The following is a 16,558-nucleotide window of genomic DNA, read 5'->3' as shown; positions in this document are numbered from 1 at the left end:
CATGGAGTGGGAATAGAACCCGGTCGCCTCCGAGCCCGCAAGGGGCTTGCTGCACTCGTCCCCCGCCGGGATCCTGGTGTCTGTATGTTGACCGTCCGTCAGCCATACCACACCCCTGTTGCCTAACCCTAACCCTTCCCCTAGTGCCTAGCCTTCCCCTTCTGCAGCCTAACCCTCCCCCTAGTGCCTAACCCTTCCCCTAGTGCTTAACCTCCCCCTCCTGCAGCCTAGCCGAAACCTTACCTTTCTGCAGCCTAGCCGAAACCTTACCTTTCTGCAGCCTAGCCGAAACCTTACCTTTCTGCAGCCTAACCGTAACCTCCCCCTCCTGCAGCCTTCCCCTTCCCCTAGTGCTTAACCTTCCCCTCCTGCAGTCTAGCTGAAAATCTTCCCTTTCTGCAGCCTAACCGTAACCTTCCCTTTCTGCAGCCTAACCGTAACCTCCCCCTCCTGCAGCCTTACCAAAACCTTTCCCTACTGCAGCCTAACCGTAACCTCCCCCTCCTACAGCCTTACCAAAACCTTCCCCTACTGCAGCCCAAGCATAACCTTCCCCTACTGCAGCCTAACCCTAGTCTTTCCCTCTTGAGCCTAACTCTAACCCTCCGCTCCTGTAGCCTAACCCCCCCCCTATTACTTAACCCTAATCTTTCCTTGCCTCAGCCTAACTCTAACCCTTTCCTCCTGTAGCCTGACCCATCCACTAGTGCCTAACCTTCCCCTCTCACAGCCTAACCCTCCGTTCCTGTTGCCTTGTCCTACCCCTTCCCTTACTGCCTACCTTTCCCTCCCACAACCTAACCCTGACCTTCCCCTATCCCTAATGCCTAACCCTCCCCATAGTGCCTAACCCTGCACTCCTGTAGCCCAACCCTCCCCCTAGTGCCTAACCCTATGCACCTGAAGCCTAACCCTCCCCCTAGGGCCTAACCTACCGCACCTGAAGCCTAACCCTCCCCCCCCCTGCAGCCTAATCATCCGCTCCTGTAGCCTACCCCCCCTGCAGCCTAACCCTCAGCTCCTGTAGCCTAACCCCCCCTCCCCTGCAGCCGAACCCTCCGCTCCTGTAGCATAAGCCCCCACCCCTGCAGCCTAACCATCCCCCTGCAGCCTAACCCTCCGCTCCTGTAGTCTAGCCCCCCGCTCCTGTAGCCTAAGCCCCTCTGCAGCCTAACCATCCGCTCCTGTAGACTAACCCCCCTCCCTGCAGCCTAACCATCCGCTCCTGTAGCCTAATCACCCCCCCCGCAGCCTAACCCCCCCCCCCCGCAGCCTAACACCCCCCCCCCCCCGCAGCCTAACCATCCTGTAGCCTAGCCGCCTAACCCCCACCCCTGCAGCCTAACCATCCGCTCCTGTAGCCTAACCCCCCCCTGCAGCCTAACCATCCGCTCCTGAAGCTTAACCCGCCCCCCCCCTGCAGCCTAACCCTCCGCTCCTGTAGCCTAACCCCCCGCCTGCAGCCTAACCCTCCCCACCCCCCTGCAGCCTAACCCTCCGCTCCTGTAGCCTAACTCCCACCCCCCGCAGCCTAATCCTTCCCCTCTCCCTGTAGCCTAACCCTCCGCTCCTGTAGCCTAACTCCCCCCCCCCCCCCTCCTGTAGCCTAACCCTTCCTCCCCCCTGTAGCCTAACCCTCCACTCCTGTAGCCTAACCCTCCGCTGCCGGTCCGTATAGAATGTTGGAATGTTGCACGTTGACACTCATGTTGATATATTCCATTTCAGCAAAGTCGACATCTTAAACATTAACATTGTGGGGTCGACGTTATGATTGTCGACATAAATCTTGGCATAATGACTGCATCCCATATACACACTCCTATACACCTACACATTACTGTACAGATAAACACATACTGTACACACTCATATGGTGCTGCTCTCTGACTGGTTGTACATGCTGGAACTTGTAGTCCCACAGTGCCTGGAGTACCATAGCATTCCTGCCTCTACTCTCCAACATTTCCACTGTGAGTTCTGGGGAAATCTAAAGTCACCTTTCCTCACACAATTATCCCTTATTTCCCAATGCTGTGAGATTTCTGAATTGGTTCTATGGAATGAGAATGAGACACCGGGACTGTCTGTATTACATGTGTGCCGAGAGTGAGGGGACACCGGGACTGTCTGTATTACATGTGTCCTGAGAGTGAGGGGACATAGGGACTGTCTGTATTACGTGTGTCCTGAGAGTGAGGGGACATAGGGACTGTCTGTATTACGTGTGTCCTGAGAGTGAGCGGACACCGGGACTGTCTGTATTACATGTGTCCTGAGAGTGAGGGGACTCCGGGACTCTGTATTGCATGTGTCCTGAGAGTGAGGGGACAGCGGGACTGTCTGTATTATGTGTGTCCTGAGAGTGAGGGGACATAGGGACTGTTTGTATTACATGTGTCCTGAGAGTGAGGGGACATAGGGACTGTCTGTATTACGTGTGTCCTGAGAGTGAGGGGACATAGGGACTGTTTGTATTACATGTGTCCTGAGAGTGAGGGGACACCGGGACTTCCTGTATTACATGTGTCCTGAGAGTGAGGGGACACCGGGACTGTCTGTATTATAGGTGTCCTGAGAGTGAGGGGACACCGGGACTGTCAGTATTACGTGTGTCCTGAGAGTGAGGGGACACCTGGACTGTCTGTATTACAGGTGTCCTTAGAGTGAGCGGACACAGGGACTGTCTGTATTACAGGTGTCCTTAGCGTGAGCGGACACAGGGACTGTCTGTATTACGTGTGTCCTGAGAGTGAGGGGACATAGGGACTGTCTGTATTACGTGTGTCCTGAGAGTGAGGGGACACCGGGATTGTCTGTATTACATGTGTCCTGAGAGTGAGTGGACACCGGGACTGTCTGTATTACATGTGTCCTGAGAGTGAGGGGACACCGGGACTGCCTGTATTACATGTGTCCTGAGAGTGAGGGGACACCGGGACTGTCTGTATTATAGGTGTCCTGAGAGTGAGGGGACACCGGGACTGTCTGTATTACGTGTGTCCTGAGAGTGAGGGGACACCTGGACTGTCTGTATTACAGGTGTCCTGAGAGTGAGCGGACACAGGGACTGTCTGTATTACAGGTGTCCTTAGAGTGAGCGGACACAGGGACTGTCTGTATTACGTGTGTCCTGAGAGTGAGGGGACATAGGGACTGTCTGTATTACAGGTGTCCTTAGCGTGAGCGGACACAGGGACTGTCTGTATTACGTGTGTCCTGAGAGTGAGGGGACATAGGGACTGTCTGTATTACGTGTGTCCTGAGAGTGAGGGGACACCGGGATTGTCTGTATTACATGTGTCCTGAGAGTGAGTGGACACCGGGACTGTCTGTATTACATGTGTCCTGAGAGTGAGGGGACACCGGGACTGCCTGTATTACATGTGTCCTGAGAGTGAGGGGACATAGGGACTGTCTGTATTACGTGTGTCCTGAGAGTGAGGGGACATAGGGACTGTCTGTATTACGTGTGTCCTGAGAGTGAGCGGACACCGGGACTGTCTGTATTACATGTGTCCTGAGAGTGAGGGGACTCCGGGACTCTCTGTATTGCATGTGTCCTGAGAGTGAGGGGACAGCGGGACTGTCTGTATTACATGTGTCCTGAGAGTGAGGGGACCTAGGGACTGTCTGTATTACGTGTGTCCTGAGAGTGAGGGGACATAGGGACTGTTTGTATTACATGTGTCCTGAGAGTGAGGGGACATAGGGACTGTCTGTATTACGTGTGTCCTGAGAGTGAGGGGACATAGGGACTGTTTGTATTACATGTGTCCTGAGAGTGAGGGGACACCGGGACTTTCTGTATTACATGTGTCCTGAGAGTGAGGGGACACCGGGACTGTCTGTATTATAGGTGTCCTGAGAGTGAGGGGACACCGGGACTGTCTGTATTACGTGTGTCCTGAGAGTGAGGGGACACCTGGACTGTCTGTATTACAGGTGTCCTGAGAGTGAGCGGACACAGGGACTGTCTGTATTACAGGTGTCCTTAGAGTGAGCGGACACAGGGACTGTCTGTATTACGTGTGTCCTGAGAGTGAGGGGACATAGGGACTGTCTGTATTACAGGTGTCCTTAGCGTGAGCGGACACAGGGACTGTCTGTATTACGTGTGTCCTGAGAGTGAGGGGACATAGGGACTGTCTGTATTACGTGTGTCCTGAGAGTGAGGGGACACCGGGACTGTCTGTATTACATGTGTCCTGAGAGTGAGGGGACACCAGGACTGTCTGTATTACATGTGTCCTGAGAGTGAGGGGACACCAGGACTGTCTGTATTACATGTGTCCTGAGAGTGAGGGGACACCGGGACTGTCTGTATTACATGTGTCCTGAGAGTGAGGGGACACCGGGACTGTCTGTATTACATGTGTCCTGAGAGTGAGGGGACACCAGGACTGTCTGTATTACATGTGTCCTGAGAGTGAGGGGACACCGGGACTGTCTATATTACATGTGTCCTGAGAGTGAGGGGGCACCGGGACTGTCTGTATTACATGTGTTCTGAGAGTGAGGGGACACCGGGACTGTCTATATTACATGTGTCCTGAGAGTGAGGGGACACTGGGACTGTCTGTATTACATGTGTCCTGAGAGTGAGGGGACACCGGGACTGTCTATATTACATGTGTCCTGAGAGTGAGGGGACACCAGGACTGTCTGTATTACATGTGTCCTGAGAGTGAGGGGACACCAGGACTGTGTTGTTCTGTGCTCCATTATAGGTAGGAATGAGGGTGGATTCTCCGGTACCTTTGACCAGTGAATGAATTCATATCCTTACTGCATTCTGCTCCCACACATTTATGTGATTACATGTAGCACCGGGCCATTGACTTTACATGGAAGAATTTGTACCTTTAGTAGTAAGCTCTAAGGCGTTAAAAAAAAAAAAAGAAGAAATGATAATAAAACACATGACACTTTCAGATAATAGTGACCAGAGAACGCCTCACATGTTAGAAGTGTCATTTCCTCAGCAAAGTGTAAGAAACCACAGAAAAGCTGATTAATGCCTCATTATATCTAATGTAATAAGATTATAATAGAAAGTTTGTTATGAGTGAACACTTACGACCTCAGTAGCGCATCTGTGCTTTCGCCACCTAAATGTTCCTTACTAAGATGAGGGCGCTGGCCGTAACCAATAGCAACCAGTCAGATCTGAGGTTTCATCCGTCTAGTGCGAGTTAGATTACAGTCATTCTCTGATTGGCTGGGGAATGCCACTGATCATCTTTCTTGCACTAAGCTCAGTAGACATTTGGGAGATCCCTCTTAGCGGGATCCCTCTGTAGATCATTAGATCAGCTCTGAGTGATCGCCTTCCAGGATGCACCTTAAAACAAATGACCTGATTCAGAGTTGCAAGCAATGGCGATTTTATTGTTACTGGGCATGCACGAAAATCCCTAAATACTGCACGTGTTACGCCAAGAGTACATACATACGACCGTGCTACTGAGACGCACGTATCGGGAATGTCTCGGAAAAGTGCTGGGTGTTTCTGGGAGGTGGCTAAACAAGCGCACAGAGATGTTCCCTCTTATGGGTGCGTTATGGGAACGCCGCTGATGTGTTTGCGTGTTTCCCGGGACAGCCCTGGAGAGGCCGAGAATGCGCCAATCAGCGGTGTTCTGTTTGCAGCCCGACCTGTCCAGACTTGTAACTGGTCTCAAGCCGATTATAATGATCAAATCCACAACACGTTAACTCTTTGCTGAGACAGCTGAATAAAATAAACCCAAACCAGACACTAGGATTGGGACACACAATAATATCACATTACTGCTGGGGCAAAGTGTCAGGGTGTCACCCTCTACGGGATCCACGCGGCTGTTATAATGGATGACAAAAATAACTGTACACGGATCCGGATCAATCTGTAGACAGTAGCCACCAGCCATTTACCTCCTGCAGAATAGGTTGGGAGACTCTGGATGATGGACTAAACCCCAGCACTCCCTGAATGCAATGTTCCAGATCCAAACTGGAAAATATAGATCTTCTCCCCCTCTGCATATCTGACCTCTGATCCACGTTCCTGGGTTAATGCTTTCTGCAAATGGTCTCTGGAGTAAATGTTCTGTGCCTGTTCACTCCGGATCACTCGCTGGGTGACTCTGAAATCTCCAGACCTTTGGCTCTGGATCTGTCGTCAGATGAAACTAGTTTTGGGGTGTTAGAGATCTCCGCTGCTCCCTCTGGCTGCTCCGGCTGACCTGCACTATCTGGGTGAGGACGCTTCCCCCGTTACTGATGCTCGAGTTCTTGTTCAACCAGAAATATTTCTGCAAGTGGTATCTGCGCCACTTTCTCTTGATCTCAAACTGGACCTGGGGGATCAGGAGAGATCTGTTAATTTGATGCAGAGACTTGATCAACATTATATAGGGAGTTCAAAAAGTCCCTCCGCAGTGAGCGCTCAGATCTCCTCTGCAGCTGTGGGAGGCCAGCAAGAGACAACACTATCAGCACCTAATGTTGATCAGTACATTACAAATTCTCGTTTAATAAAGTATTTAAAAACAATTATATTGTCATATTAGTTAGCATACAGTTACCGTGGAGGAACTTTTTGAACTCCCTGTATATGTATATAAGAATAATAGGATATATGGTCAGCAAAAAGCAGCTGGTGACATAATGTTATACAGGTTTGCACTCATAGGGGGTGGTACAATCCTAGGTGATGTTGGAGCGATTTACATGATGTGGCGTCATAATGGCATTTATAATGAGCGGAACAGTATTGCTCTAAAATCACTTCAACATTGCGCGTTTTGCCTGGCAACCCCATAGGAGGAAAATGCGCGAGGTTATGCTTCCATATGTTTATTGAACGATCTAACATCTCTCTGGATTGAATCGCCTCTATTTGTGTTCATTCGACTTTACATATCAATTTCTTAGCTCCGTACAGTCAGCACTTAGTAAATACAGTATAATAATCTAGTTACTGCTAGTGATATATTTACATTACCCCGTAGTTCCATCTGTTCCTACCTCTCCATTGAGGAAGCAGTACAGCACGGCCACCACAAAGCCCTGTACAAAACACACAAAACAGTAATATATCCAAAGTTTGGTATGTGCAATACAATAAGCCAGATAATAACCCCAAAGACGTAATACTGTGAGAGCACAGCGCAAAGCCCCCAACTCCCTCCTGTACGATCCATTGCTGCACCATCTCCCGCATTACTCTTATAGGGGTCTATTTATGAAGCAGTGAAAAGTGTGGAGAAGTGAGCCAGTGGAGAAGTTGCCCATGGCAACCAATCAGCGCTGAAGTAACATTTATAATTTTCATACTGCACAATTGTACGAAGCAGCTGATTGGGTGCCACGGGCAACTTCTCCACAGACTCATTTCTCCACACTTTTCACTGCTTCATAAATAGACCCCATAATCTGGCAGACAGAAATACAAACGGTACCGAATTTGCTGCAAGTTTAAACTTTATATGGTACTAGTGTACACTTACCTGGATGATTCTTCAAAGTCTTCAAGGACAGTTGTTATCGGTAGTTAAGAGAGTGGAGAAATGGAGAAGTTGCCCATACAGAAGTGTTCTCATACTAACCAATGGCGTTACATCCCACCATACATCGCAATCATACTAATCGCATATGTAATTAGTATCGCAAAGGACAGCTCTTCTGATAAGAGCCGTACTTTGCGATCAGCACCGGTCAGTCCACTTCCGTGTTTTGGCCCCCGAGAGTCCGTCTGCGCATGAGCAGAGGGACGCGGCGGCCGTGGGGGTGGGTGCTGGGAGGTATCCAATCTCAGAGCACAATGCGAAGAGAAGCCCATAGATTTCTACAAGGTTACTCTCCGCTTCAAAGCCCGTCATTGCCAGGTTTAGTACATATAGGAAATGCGGCCAAAGCCCTTTTGGCCACATTTTCCCTTTAGTGCATCCCTCCCACACTGAGCGTCTTTGTGCCATACGGTGCGAGACCCCCAATGTGACCACTTTTTTATTTTCCTTACATTATGTGTCTTGGTCGCATTGCAGATGCAGCAACAAGCCGCTCAGTGTACCAGAGACGCCGGGCTGCAATCGTAACCGCACAGGAATTGATATAACTCACGTACATAGAAGATCTCAGATAGAGCACAACGGAACCCGGCGTGAGGAAAAGACGCGGCCGAACCCACCAGAGCCCTTCTTACACAGATTCAGGCTCCGATGTACAAGTGATGCAAGCCACAGTGCCCAGTGTTAATGATGGGAACAAGACGCACAATGAAGACGCTCAGTGTGTCCGAGTCACATGGGACCTGGCACGCAGAGAAGGGCTATTTGCCGCAACTTGAGCCACAGTGTATGAGGACACAACCAATCACCTTTGAGGTAGCACTTATGAAGCACATTCCATAAAATGATAGACGTTGATTGGCTGCCATGGGTAACTTCTCTACTGGTCCCCTTCTCATCCGCAGTATCAGGAAACTAAAAGAAGATTATACTCTCATCTCCAGCACTAGAGGAACCATAGGACCACTAGCGTCACAATCCTGACTAAAATCATATCATTTGGTGACTTACCTCTGCCATCTGTCCTGTAACCTGCATGTTTTCTGCTGGCTGGACAAAAGCTCACCAGTATCATGAGTTCTCTGTGTACTCAGCTCATTATCTGCTAACGAGTTGCATCTGTTTTGATTAACCTTCTGTGTGAATTCACAACTCAGCAAGTCTCTGCATGGTGTGCCTACATAGCAATTATTGAGGATTCTCATGCTGTCCTATTCTTCCATGCCAGCATCCACAAGTCCAGTGGTTACCAGATATACCTTCCTGTGCTCTCAGGACCTGCGGCCATTATTGCCTGTCTATGCATACACCATGCTGGAGTTCCCTCCAAAACCAGCTATGGACGTTGCCATGACAGTTCCTGGTCAGCTGACCTTCCAGTGTCCAATCCGGATTCACTTCCGCATCATGTGAGACGCTCATCCACTCAGCTGTAAGTACTGGGTATAAGTTCCAGGTCTCAAGCACTAGCAAGCTGTCAGTGCGTTGTTGTCTCTCAGCCTGGAGTAAGCTCCAGAATCTCCTGCTGGTAATAGACTCAGTGCTAGTTACCATCTCCCGCAACCGCCTGACTCCTTGGATGATTTGAAGCGTCATCGCTGCCACTACATCCTGGCATCTCCAGATTCACTGGAAATCCTCCAGTGATCCAGAGGGACTATCCTATATCCCTGGCAGCCTTAGAGACTTTGCTGGTTCTTGCCAGCTTCCAGTTCACCGCTGCACAAGGTAGCGCACCATAGTATCCGGAAAACCTGCCACTGCTGTCTACAACATTGCAGTATCCATTGTGCAGAACCACCGCATCACAGCTATTGGGAAACCAGCAGTGCCGACACTGCACTGCACAGCACACAGGATTCCCATTGCGCTACCTCAGCTGCCTAGCATCTGGAAACCCACATTGTCGACGTCCTCAGCTTCATCTACAAGTATTGCTGACGTCCTCAGCTTCAGTTACAAGCAATGTCGACAGCCTCGGCTTCATCTACAAGTATTGCTGACGTCCTCAGCTTCATCTACCAAGTATTCCCGACATCCTTGGCTTCATCTACAAGTATTGCTGACGTCCTCAGCTTCAGTTACAAGCATTGCCGACATCCTCGGCTTCATCTACAAGCATTGCCGACATCCTCGGCTTCATCTACAAGTATTGCTGACATCCTCAGCTTCGGTTACAAGTATTGCTGGTGTCCTCAGCTTCCTCTACAGTCATGGCTGGGGTGTAGTATGGTATGCCGGCGGCCGGGCTCCCGGCGACCAGCATACCGGCGCCAGGAGCCCGACCGCCGGCATACCGACAGCATGGCGAGCGCAAATGAGCCCCTTGCGGGCACGGTGCACGCTGTTTATTCCCCCTCCAGGGGGGTCGTGGACCCCCAAGAGGGAGAAAAAGTGTCGGTATGCAGGCTGTCGGGATTCCGGCGCCGATATACTGTGCGCTGGGATCCCGACAGCTGGCAAACTGAAGACCACCCTCATGGCTGATGTCCTCAGCTACATCTACAGTTACTGCTGTTGTCCTCAGCCTCGTCGATAGCTATCACACTGGTTCCAGCCAGTGATCTGTGACTTTCCTGCATTGCTGATTCTCCCAGCATTCCGCCAACTCACCAGTCCTCACGTGACTCTCCATTAGGTGACAGCCCAGCTACCCATTGCACTGGTGGCTCCCACCACCTGTGTTCCAGTACCCATAGCTGCTCACCTTTCCTCATAACGTATACTGCCTGACTGCCACGTCTGGATGAGCAGATAATTCATTAAGCTAACCCGATTCTGTCCACTGCGCTCAAGACAGGACCCAGTGTCCGGTACTAGTCCGGGTTCACAAACAAACTCAGCCGTGACAACTAGATTTCCACTGCCTAGCTTGATATTATTTAGTGCAGTATTAGGCAACCTGAAAAAGTGCAGGGGCATCCCTATAACCTTCAATAGAGCTACATATCGGCATGGATTTTAAGTGTACCCCCCATCACAGGACCCCCCAAGTTGGTGTCAAAGTCAGAAAAATATCATGCTACACGTTGCCATATATTCACCTCATGCGCGTGCCTGCTGCACGTGCACATTCTCTCCCGTGCGTGCGGATATACGCAGCCGCGTGATGGCGCCTCGGCCATGCGCTCGAGCGCGTGGTATGTGCATTTACGGTAGCGTTTGTGTGCGTCTAGCGGGCGACTCAATCGTTTAATAATAGAACCAAATAGCATGTTTTATAGATAATGTTCCCCTTAATAATGACTGTAAGTTTGTTTAATGTAAATGGTCGCTGGACAGAGGAATTCCTCTTTGTATGGTACAAAGGGTCAGACAGGGTTTGAACAGCTGTGTCTGGTACCTAACTAAAGAACATTTTAATAGCAACAATCCGGTGTTGGTTAGGTAAAGATTAATCGCTCCTGCGTATAGTTATGGCCATTAGTAGATTCTGGACATTTCATATATTTGCGATTCATTACCCATGCGGCGGGAATCTTCAGATTCCCTCCCACTTGAGCAGTTTGATATAGTCACAGCCCACCTGTTCAAACTAACCTATGACCTTTTGTTATGATGCGAGGAGACATTCCTGTGTCCAATGAACAATGAGATTATAGGTCCCTTTGTAGTATACTGTACTCAGTGTATATAAGATCAGCCAGCCTGGGCAGCTCTCTCTCACTCCACAAACGGTTTTCATATTGACTAACTCGGAGCTGGTACCAGGCTGCGCAGCGATCATTCCCAGTGTGTGTAAGTAATTCTCTGCAAACCAACTTATTCTCTGTGTGTATTGGCCATTCCCTTTCTCTCCGTTATAGTATAAGATTGTAACGTTATTGTATATTTCTGTCTAGATAATCTGTTAGAATTATATGTTAGTCTGTAGTGTATGACTTGTGAACTGTTTACCTTTTTCGATATAACTTAAAAGCTTGTTAGTAAAGGTGTTGGATCCTTAGCACGGTATCGTGTGTTCATTACATTGCACTGGGTAATAGGAGCGTCTCGATCGCTCAAACAGCTTTAGTGTTAATCAGGTTAAGCAGCGTTATATTGCTACAGTGTTTCAGAACAAGGTTTACAGCATAAGAATATCCTTTCTGTGTGTTACATTCAAGGTTTACTGGTTGTCATCTTGTAAGCGTCTGCGCCGCTCGTGATCTCCTCGTGGTCCCGAGCGTCCACTACGCTGGTAGCGTAGCATTACGGTAGTCGCTCGCCTATAGCGTGCTCGACACCACGCATTAAGCTGTGAGCGAGCGTACCGCATGTGCGTCTCGATCACGGCCGAGCGTATGCTACGCTAAGTGCGTACCCTTACGGTACCCCATACGCCAATTGCGTACTGTGTCTCTTACCCATTATTGTGAAGGTTATAAGGTAATCAAATCAGCATTATCAATTGGGTGCTCGTCCGGGATTACTTATGGTGATGTGCACCCAGGTATAGAGAAACACAGAGGCGTTAGTCCCCAGCTGGGGCACCAGAGAGTAGGGATGGCCATTAATGGGTTCACAGCGATACATCAGTGCATCGACCATCGGGGAGCAAACCATTGATAGTTGATAGCCATCCCTACCGGAGAGAGAAGGCAGCGGTGTACCAGGAGATGAGGTCTCCCTTCCTGACAGAGGATGTGGAGTAGCCCAGAGTCAGGGATTGGCACTCAGGGTCTCATTATCACTGTGTCACCAGGGACAGCTATGTCACCATTATCACTGTGTCACCAGAGACAGCTATGTCACCATTATCACTGTGTCACCAGAGACAGCTATGTCACCATTATCAGTGTGTCACCAGGGACAGCTATGTCACCATTATCACTGGGTCACCAGGGACAGCTATGTCACCATTATCACTGTGTCGCCAGGGACAGCTATGTCACCAATATCACTGTGTCATCAGGGACAGCTATGTCACCATTATCACTGTGTCATCAGGGACAGCTATGTCACCATTATCACTGTGTCATCAGGGACAGCTATGTCACCATTATCACTGTGTCATCAGGGACAGCTAGCCAGGGGTTTTGTTCACAGCAGCTAGAGACATATGTTTAGGCAGCCAGGAGGACTATAAGACCCAGCCTGCCCCTGCCTGCACGCAGTATTGAGAGTGAGGAGAGAGAAGCTTTGAACTTGGCAGTCTATCTTACTTGTGGTACTACAAGGCCCAGTCTGCTGTCTTCCACAGTTGCAAACATTGGGATTGATTCAAGTCCCGTTGCTGTTGCAGCGCATGTTGCAAAGTGCAGATGTTCGGTAATTTGCGCAGGTGCCGGGACTGTACGGGTCTGCAACATTGGTTGCACTACGGCATCAGACTGTCAGTGATTGACAGTCTGATGCAGTTTAGGGGCGGGGAGGGGGCAGCGATGGCTTCCATTTCCCAAAACGGAGTCATGTCGCCGCTATTTTCGGGGATAGACGGGGCTTAGATCTCCCTCTATAGACAAAGATTTCCTGGCCTCATGGAGGGACCTTCGGTGGCCGACTTTTGCAACCTCACAGTGACGCAAATGATCCGAAACAGCGATTTATGATGCAGCTTGGATCGGTGATGCCTCCTGCTGCATTAATTTATTTGAGCTATCGCTGCTGCGTCCATTAAACAGCAGCGACATCTCCTCCATCCTCCTTTGAATCAGGCCCATGGTGGAAGTCCAGAGGAAAGTTGTTGAGACATCTAGACCAGTTTTCCTCTGTGAGAGACCAGTAACTTTGAACGCAAGCCCATTATCAGAGATGGAGTCTCCAGGTAAATGAAGGGTGAGCAGTGGATGGATTTCTAGCAAGAAAAGTAGGGTCTGAGTTTCATCCAGTCTGCATCAGTTGTCTGTATCATGACTGTGACACTCTGCAAGTCCAGCTGATACAAGAGGACAGTCATCAACTTAGAGGCCACTTAGTCAACACTACAACTTTAACTCTATTACCTAGCCTTCAGGGGACCCGGGTCCACCTCCCGGTGCACCAACGGTGCCCAACAAGGTCACACAGCAGAATGTTCCCCTGTAATATTAGTTATGGTTGTCTCGTTGTTAGCCAGCACAGGGTTCTTTACGCGCAACGAGTGTATCTGAGGATTGTTAGAGCGAGAACTAGAGGAAATAGTGTTTGCCGCATAGTTTAGACAAGACTCGTTCTAGGCAGCCGGAATAGGGCACAATTACTGCTGATTATGTGAGTGCGCTAGTGGTTATTTAAGAGCATTTTTTGTGGGTTTATAAAACTGCACCTAGTTTCCATTCCTCAACTCGTTGTCATACAGGTATTTAAACTTGCCATTGTTGACTGAATTTCCATTCAGGGCAGTTGTATGTAATCCATATCTGATAAAGCTGCAAAAACCCTCCTATTTGTTACAATAACACATCCATGGCACTATCTCACTCCCTTTCTCTACAATAACTGCGCCAAAGTGGCTGTTATAGTAAGGTGTTTGTGTATAATTATATCCATCTATAGTTATGGTATGGGGCAAATGTGTCCAGCCAGGGTTGACCCCTGTGGAAGAGATTTTCTTCCATGGCCATAGGCAACCGGAGCAGAAGACACGAGTGGCGGCATTGAATAGGGAGAAGATAGGTGTCAGGAGGACAACACCTATATTACCATTCACCATTACTCCCTTTGCAAATACCATCCAAAGGGAATGTTATACAGGACCATAGGGTGTGCGAGCTGTACTGTCTCCCAGGGAGCAGGGCCAGTGCATAGTGCCGGGTAATCTGCTGCAGAGCTGCCCAGTGCTACCATAGCACGATGCAGGCGCTCCAACTTCTTCCAGGTACCAGAAGCCCCACCCTCTCCTGACATCATGACATCACATGTACAGGCAGGGCCGCCATCAGTGGTGGATTGCTGGGACTGGAGTCCCGGACCCGGACTGCAAGAAGGGCCCGCTACTGGCTCCTACCGCCAATACCCAGAGAGAGCTGTACCAGGCTGTGCAACAACAGAGGGCCGATGCGCAAGGAGGACTTCCTAAAAACAAGCCTTCCCTGTGTACTGGCCCTCTGTGAATCATTCCTGCAGGTCCGCGCTGCTCCACCTGTGACGCCGCAATATGTGCCTTCACATAGGGGCGAAGCACCGATGCGAGGCGGAATACCACATCTTATGGTGCCCATACACTTGTGAGATATCTGGTGTAACAACCCTTCGATTTCGACCGCATTGGTGCGATAAATCGCAGGATTGTATGCACATCGAATGTGTCCCCAGATGTGATGTGCGGGCACGCCGGTCGAATCTCGCATCTCAAGATATTATGTGCTGCACTTAATATTTATCGGCTCGCAGGTGCGATCGCATGCTGTTTTTACCACATTGGATTTATCGCACTGCGATGTGCGATCTGTGAGTTATCTAGCTCACTTCCTGGACATTCCCCTACACCCAATTTCAAGAGATCTCAAAGATAAATCTGGTGTGCTTTGGGCAGCATGCGATGCGATCCCATTTGATCACCCGATTTCTGGACGCAAGAGGCATGCGATAAATCACGTGATTGTATGCGCATCGAATGCACCAAGAAGCACTTCCGATGCGATTTATCGCACGGGGAGCTTCAAGGGAAATGGAAGCGCGATATCGCACAAGTGTATGGGCACCATTAGCGCTCCAAGTGAGCGGAGATTGCATTGCAGAGGAGAGGACAGAAAGATCAGACAAAGAAGAAGGTAAGTAATAAAACTTTTTGCGTAGGGAAAAGGCGGAGGAGGGGCGGTGGTGGTGGGGGCCCTGCCTATTCTGATGGCAGCCCTGAGCAGAGAAGAATCAACTTTTAAATCTTAGAAGTTAGAATCTCAATGTTCGGCCCTTGCAGAGTGCACGCTGTGGGCTATTTACTAACCTCTCTAGTGGGGGCCCGGTCTTTAGGTCGACAGTAAGTAGGTCAACAATGTTTGGCTCGACCACTATTGGTCGACAGGGTTTCTATGTTGACAGGGTCATTCGGTCGACATGTTCTAGGTCGACATGAGTTTTTCACATTTTTTTTCTTTTTTTGAACTTTTTCATAGTTAACGATCCACGCGGACTACGTTTGGGAATGGTAACCTGTGCTGAGCGCAGCGAGGCACCTTGCCCGAAGCATGGCGAGCGAAGTGAGGAGACACGGTGCACTAATTGGGGTTCCCGGTCACTGTATGGAGAAAACAACACCAAAAAATCATCAATAACTCATGTCGACCCAGCATCCCTGTCGACCTACTGTCAACCAATAGTGGTCGACCCAAACATTGTCGACCTACTTACTGTCGACCTTACATACCACACCCTTCTAGTGCTCTACAGCACATTCCAAATTTCCCCTGGTAGATTCATAGTAATATATCAATGTTCTCCTGACAACATAACATTCCTTCCATAATAGAAACTAGGAACAGTTCTAAATGATTTTAGAATTCCCCATTAACTCCTGACAACAAACAGTTCCTGCAAGCGGTTTATTACTGAAACTCTTTCAGTCCATCTGAGTGATGTGTGCTGGAGAAGAGGAGAAGAAATCACCTGGATGGAGCTGATGGTCAACTCAAAGGACAGACGAGTCTTTAGTAACTGGTTGCTCACATCTTCCGGGAAGAAGGCGAAGATGATGTAGTGTACCCCAAAGAGCGGGATGAGTAGGAGCGTGGACCTCGCCAGCCTCCTGCCGAGAATAAAATGTTATAGCAGGTCCCATTGTACACTGGTCTGTAGAGAACACAGAGTCAGGATCAATTACAGAGGCTTTATCCGGAGATTGCGCCAGGTCAATAAATCTATCTGTAATATGTCCAATGCTGACTGCAGGCGTCTGTCCCAACCCAAACTACATTACTGTACTCCTGACATGACTACACCCCAACATAAAGAACCATGCTACAATATATAACTGCACCCCAACATAAAGAACCATGCCACAATATATAACTGTACCCCAACATAAAGAACTATGCTACAATATATAACTGCACCCCAACATAAAGAACCATGCCACAATATATAACTGTACCCCAACATAAAGAACT

The 16,558-nt window shown here is 49.3% G+C and overlaps 1 protein-coding gene across 1 annotated transcript in view; it reads right to left on the bottom strand.

Moving 5' to 3' along the window:
* Positions 1 to 5,370: 5,370 nt before the first annotated feature.
* The window catches only part of SCTR (secretin receptor), a 109,210-nt gene continuing 98,022 nt past the window's right edge, over positions 5,371 to 16,558 (bottom strand). Inside the window, exons 11-13 of the mRNA XM_063932229.1 lie at positions 16,059 to 16,197; positions 7,012 to 7,053; positions 5,371 to 6,341 (exon numbers count right to left, since the gene is read on the bottom strand). Of these exons, the coding sequence (XP_063788299.1) occupies positions 6,174 to 6,341; positions 7,012 to 7,053; positions 16,059 to 16,197 (349 nt within the window). The 3' untranslated portion in view covers positions 5,371 to 6,173. The remainder of the gene's footprint in view (positions 6,342 to 7,011; positions 7,054 to 16,058; positions 16,198 to 16,558) is intronic.

This window comes from Pseudophryne corroboree, chromosome 7 (genome assembly GCF_028390025.1).
Source record: "Pseudophryne corroboree isolate aPseCor3 chromosome 7, aPseCor3.hap2, whole genome shotgun sequence".
Classification (NCBI taxonomy): Eukaryota; Metazoa; Chordata; class Amphibia; order Anura; family Myobatrachidae; genus Pseudophryne; species Pseudophryne corroboree.
This window is presented reverse-complemented; position numbering and strand designations above follow the sequence as displayed.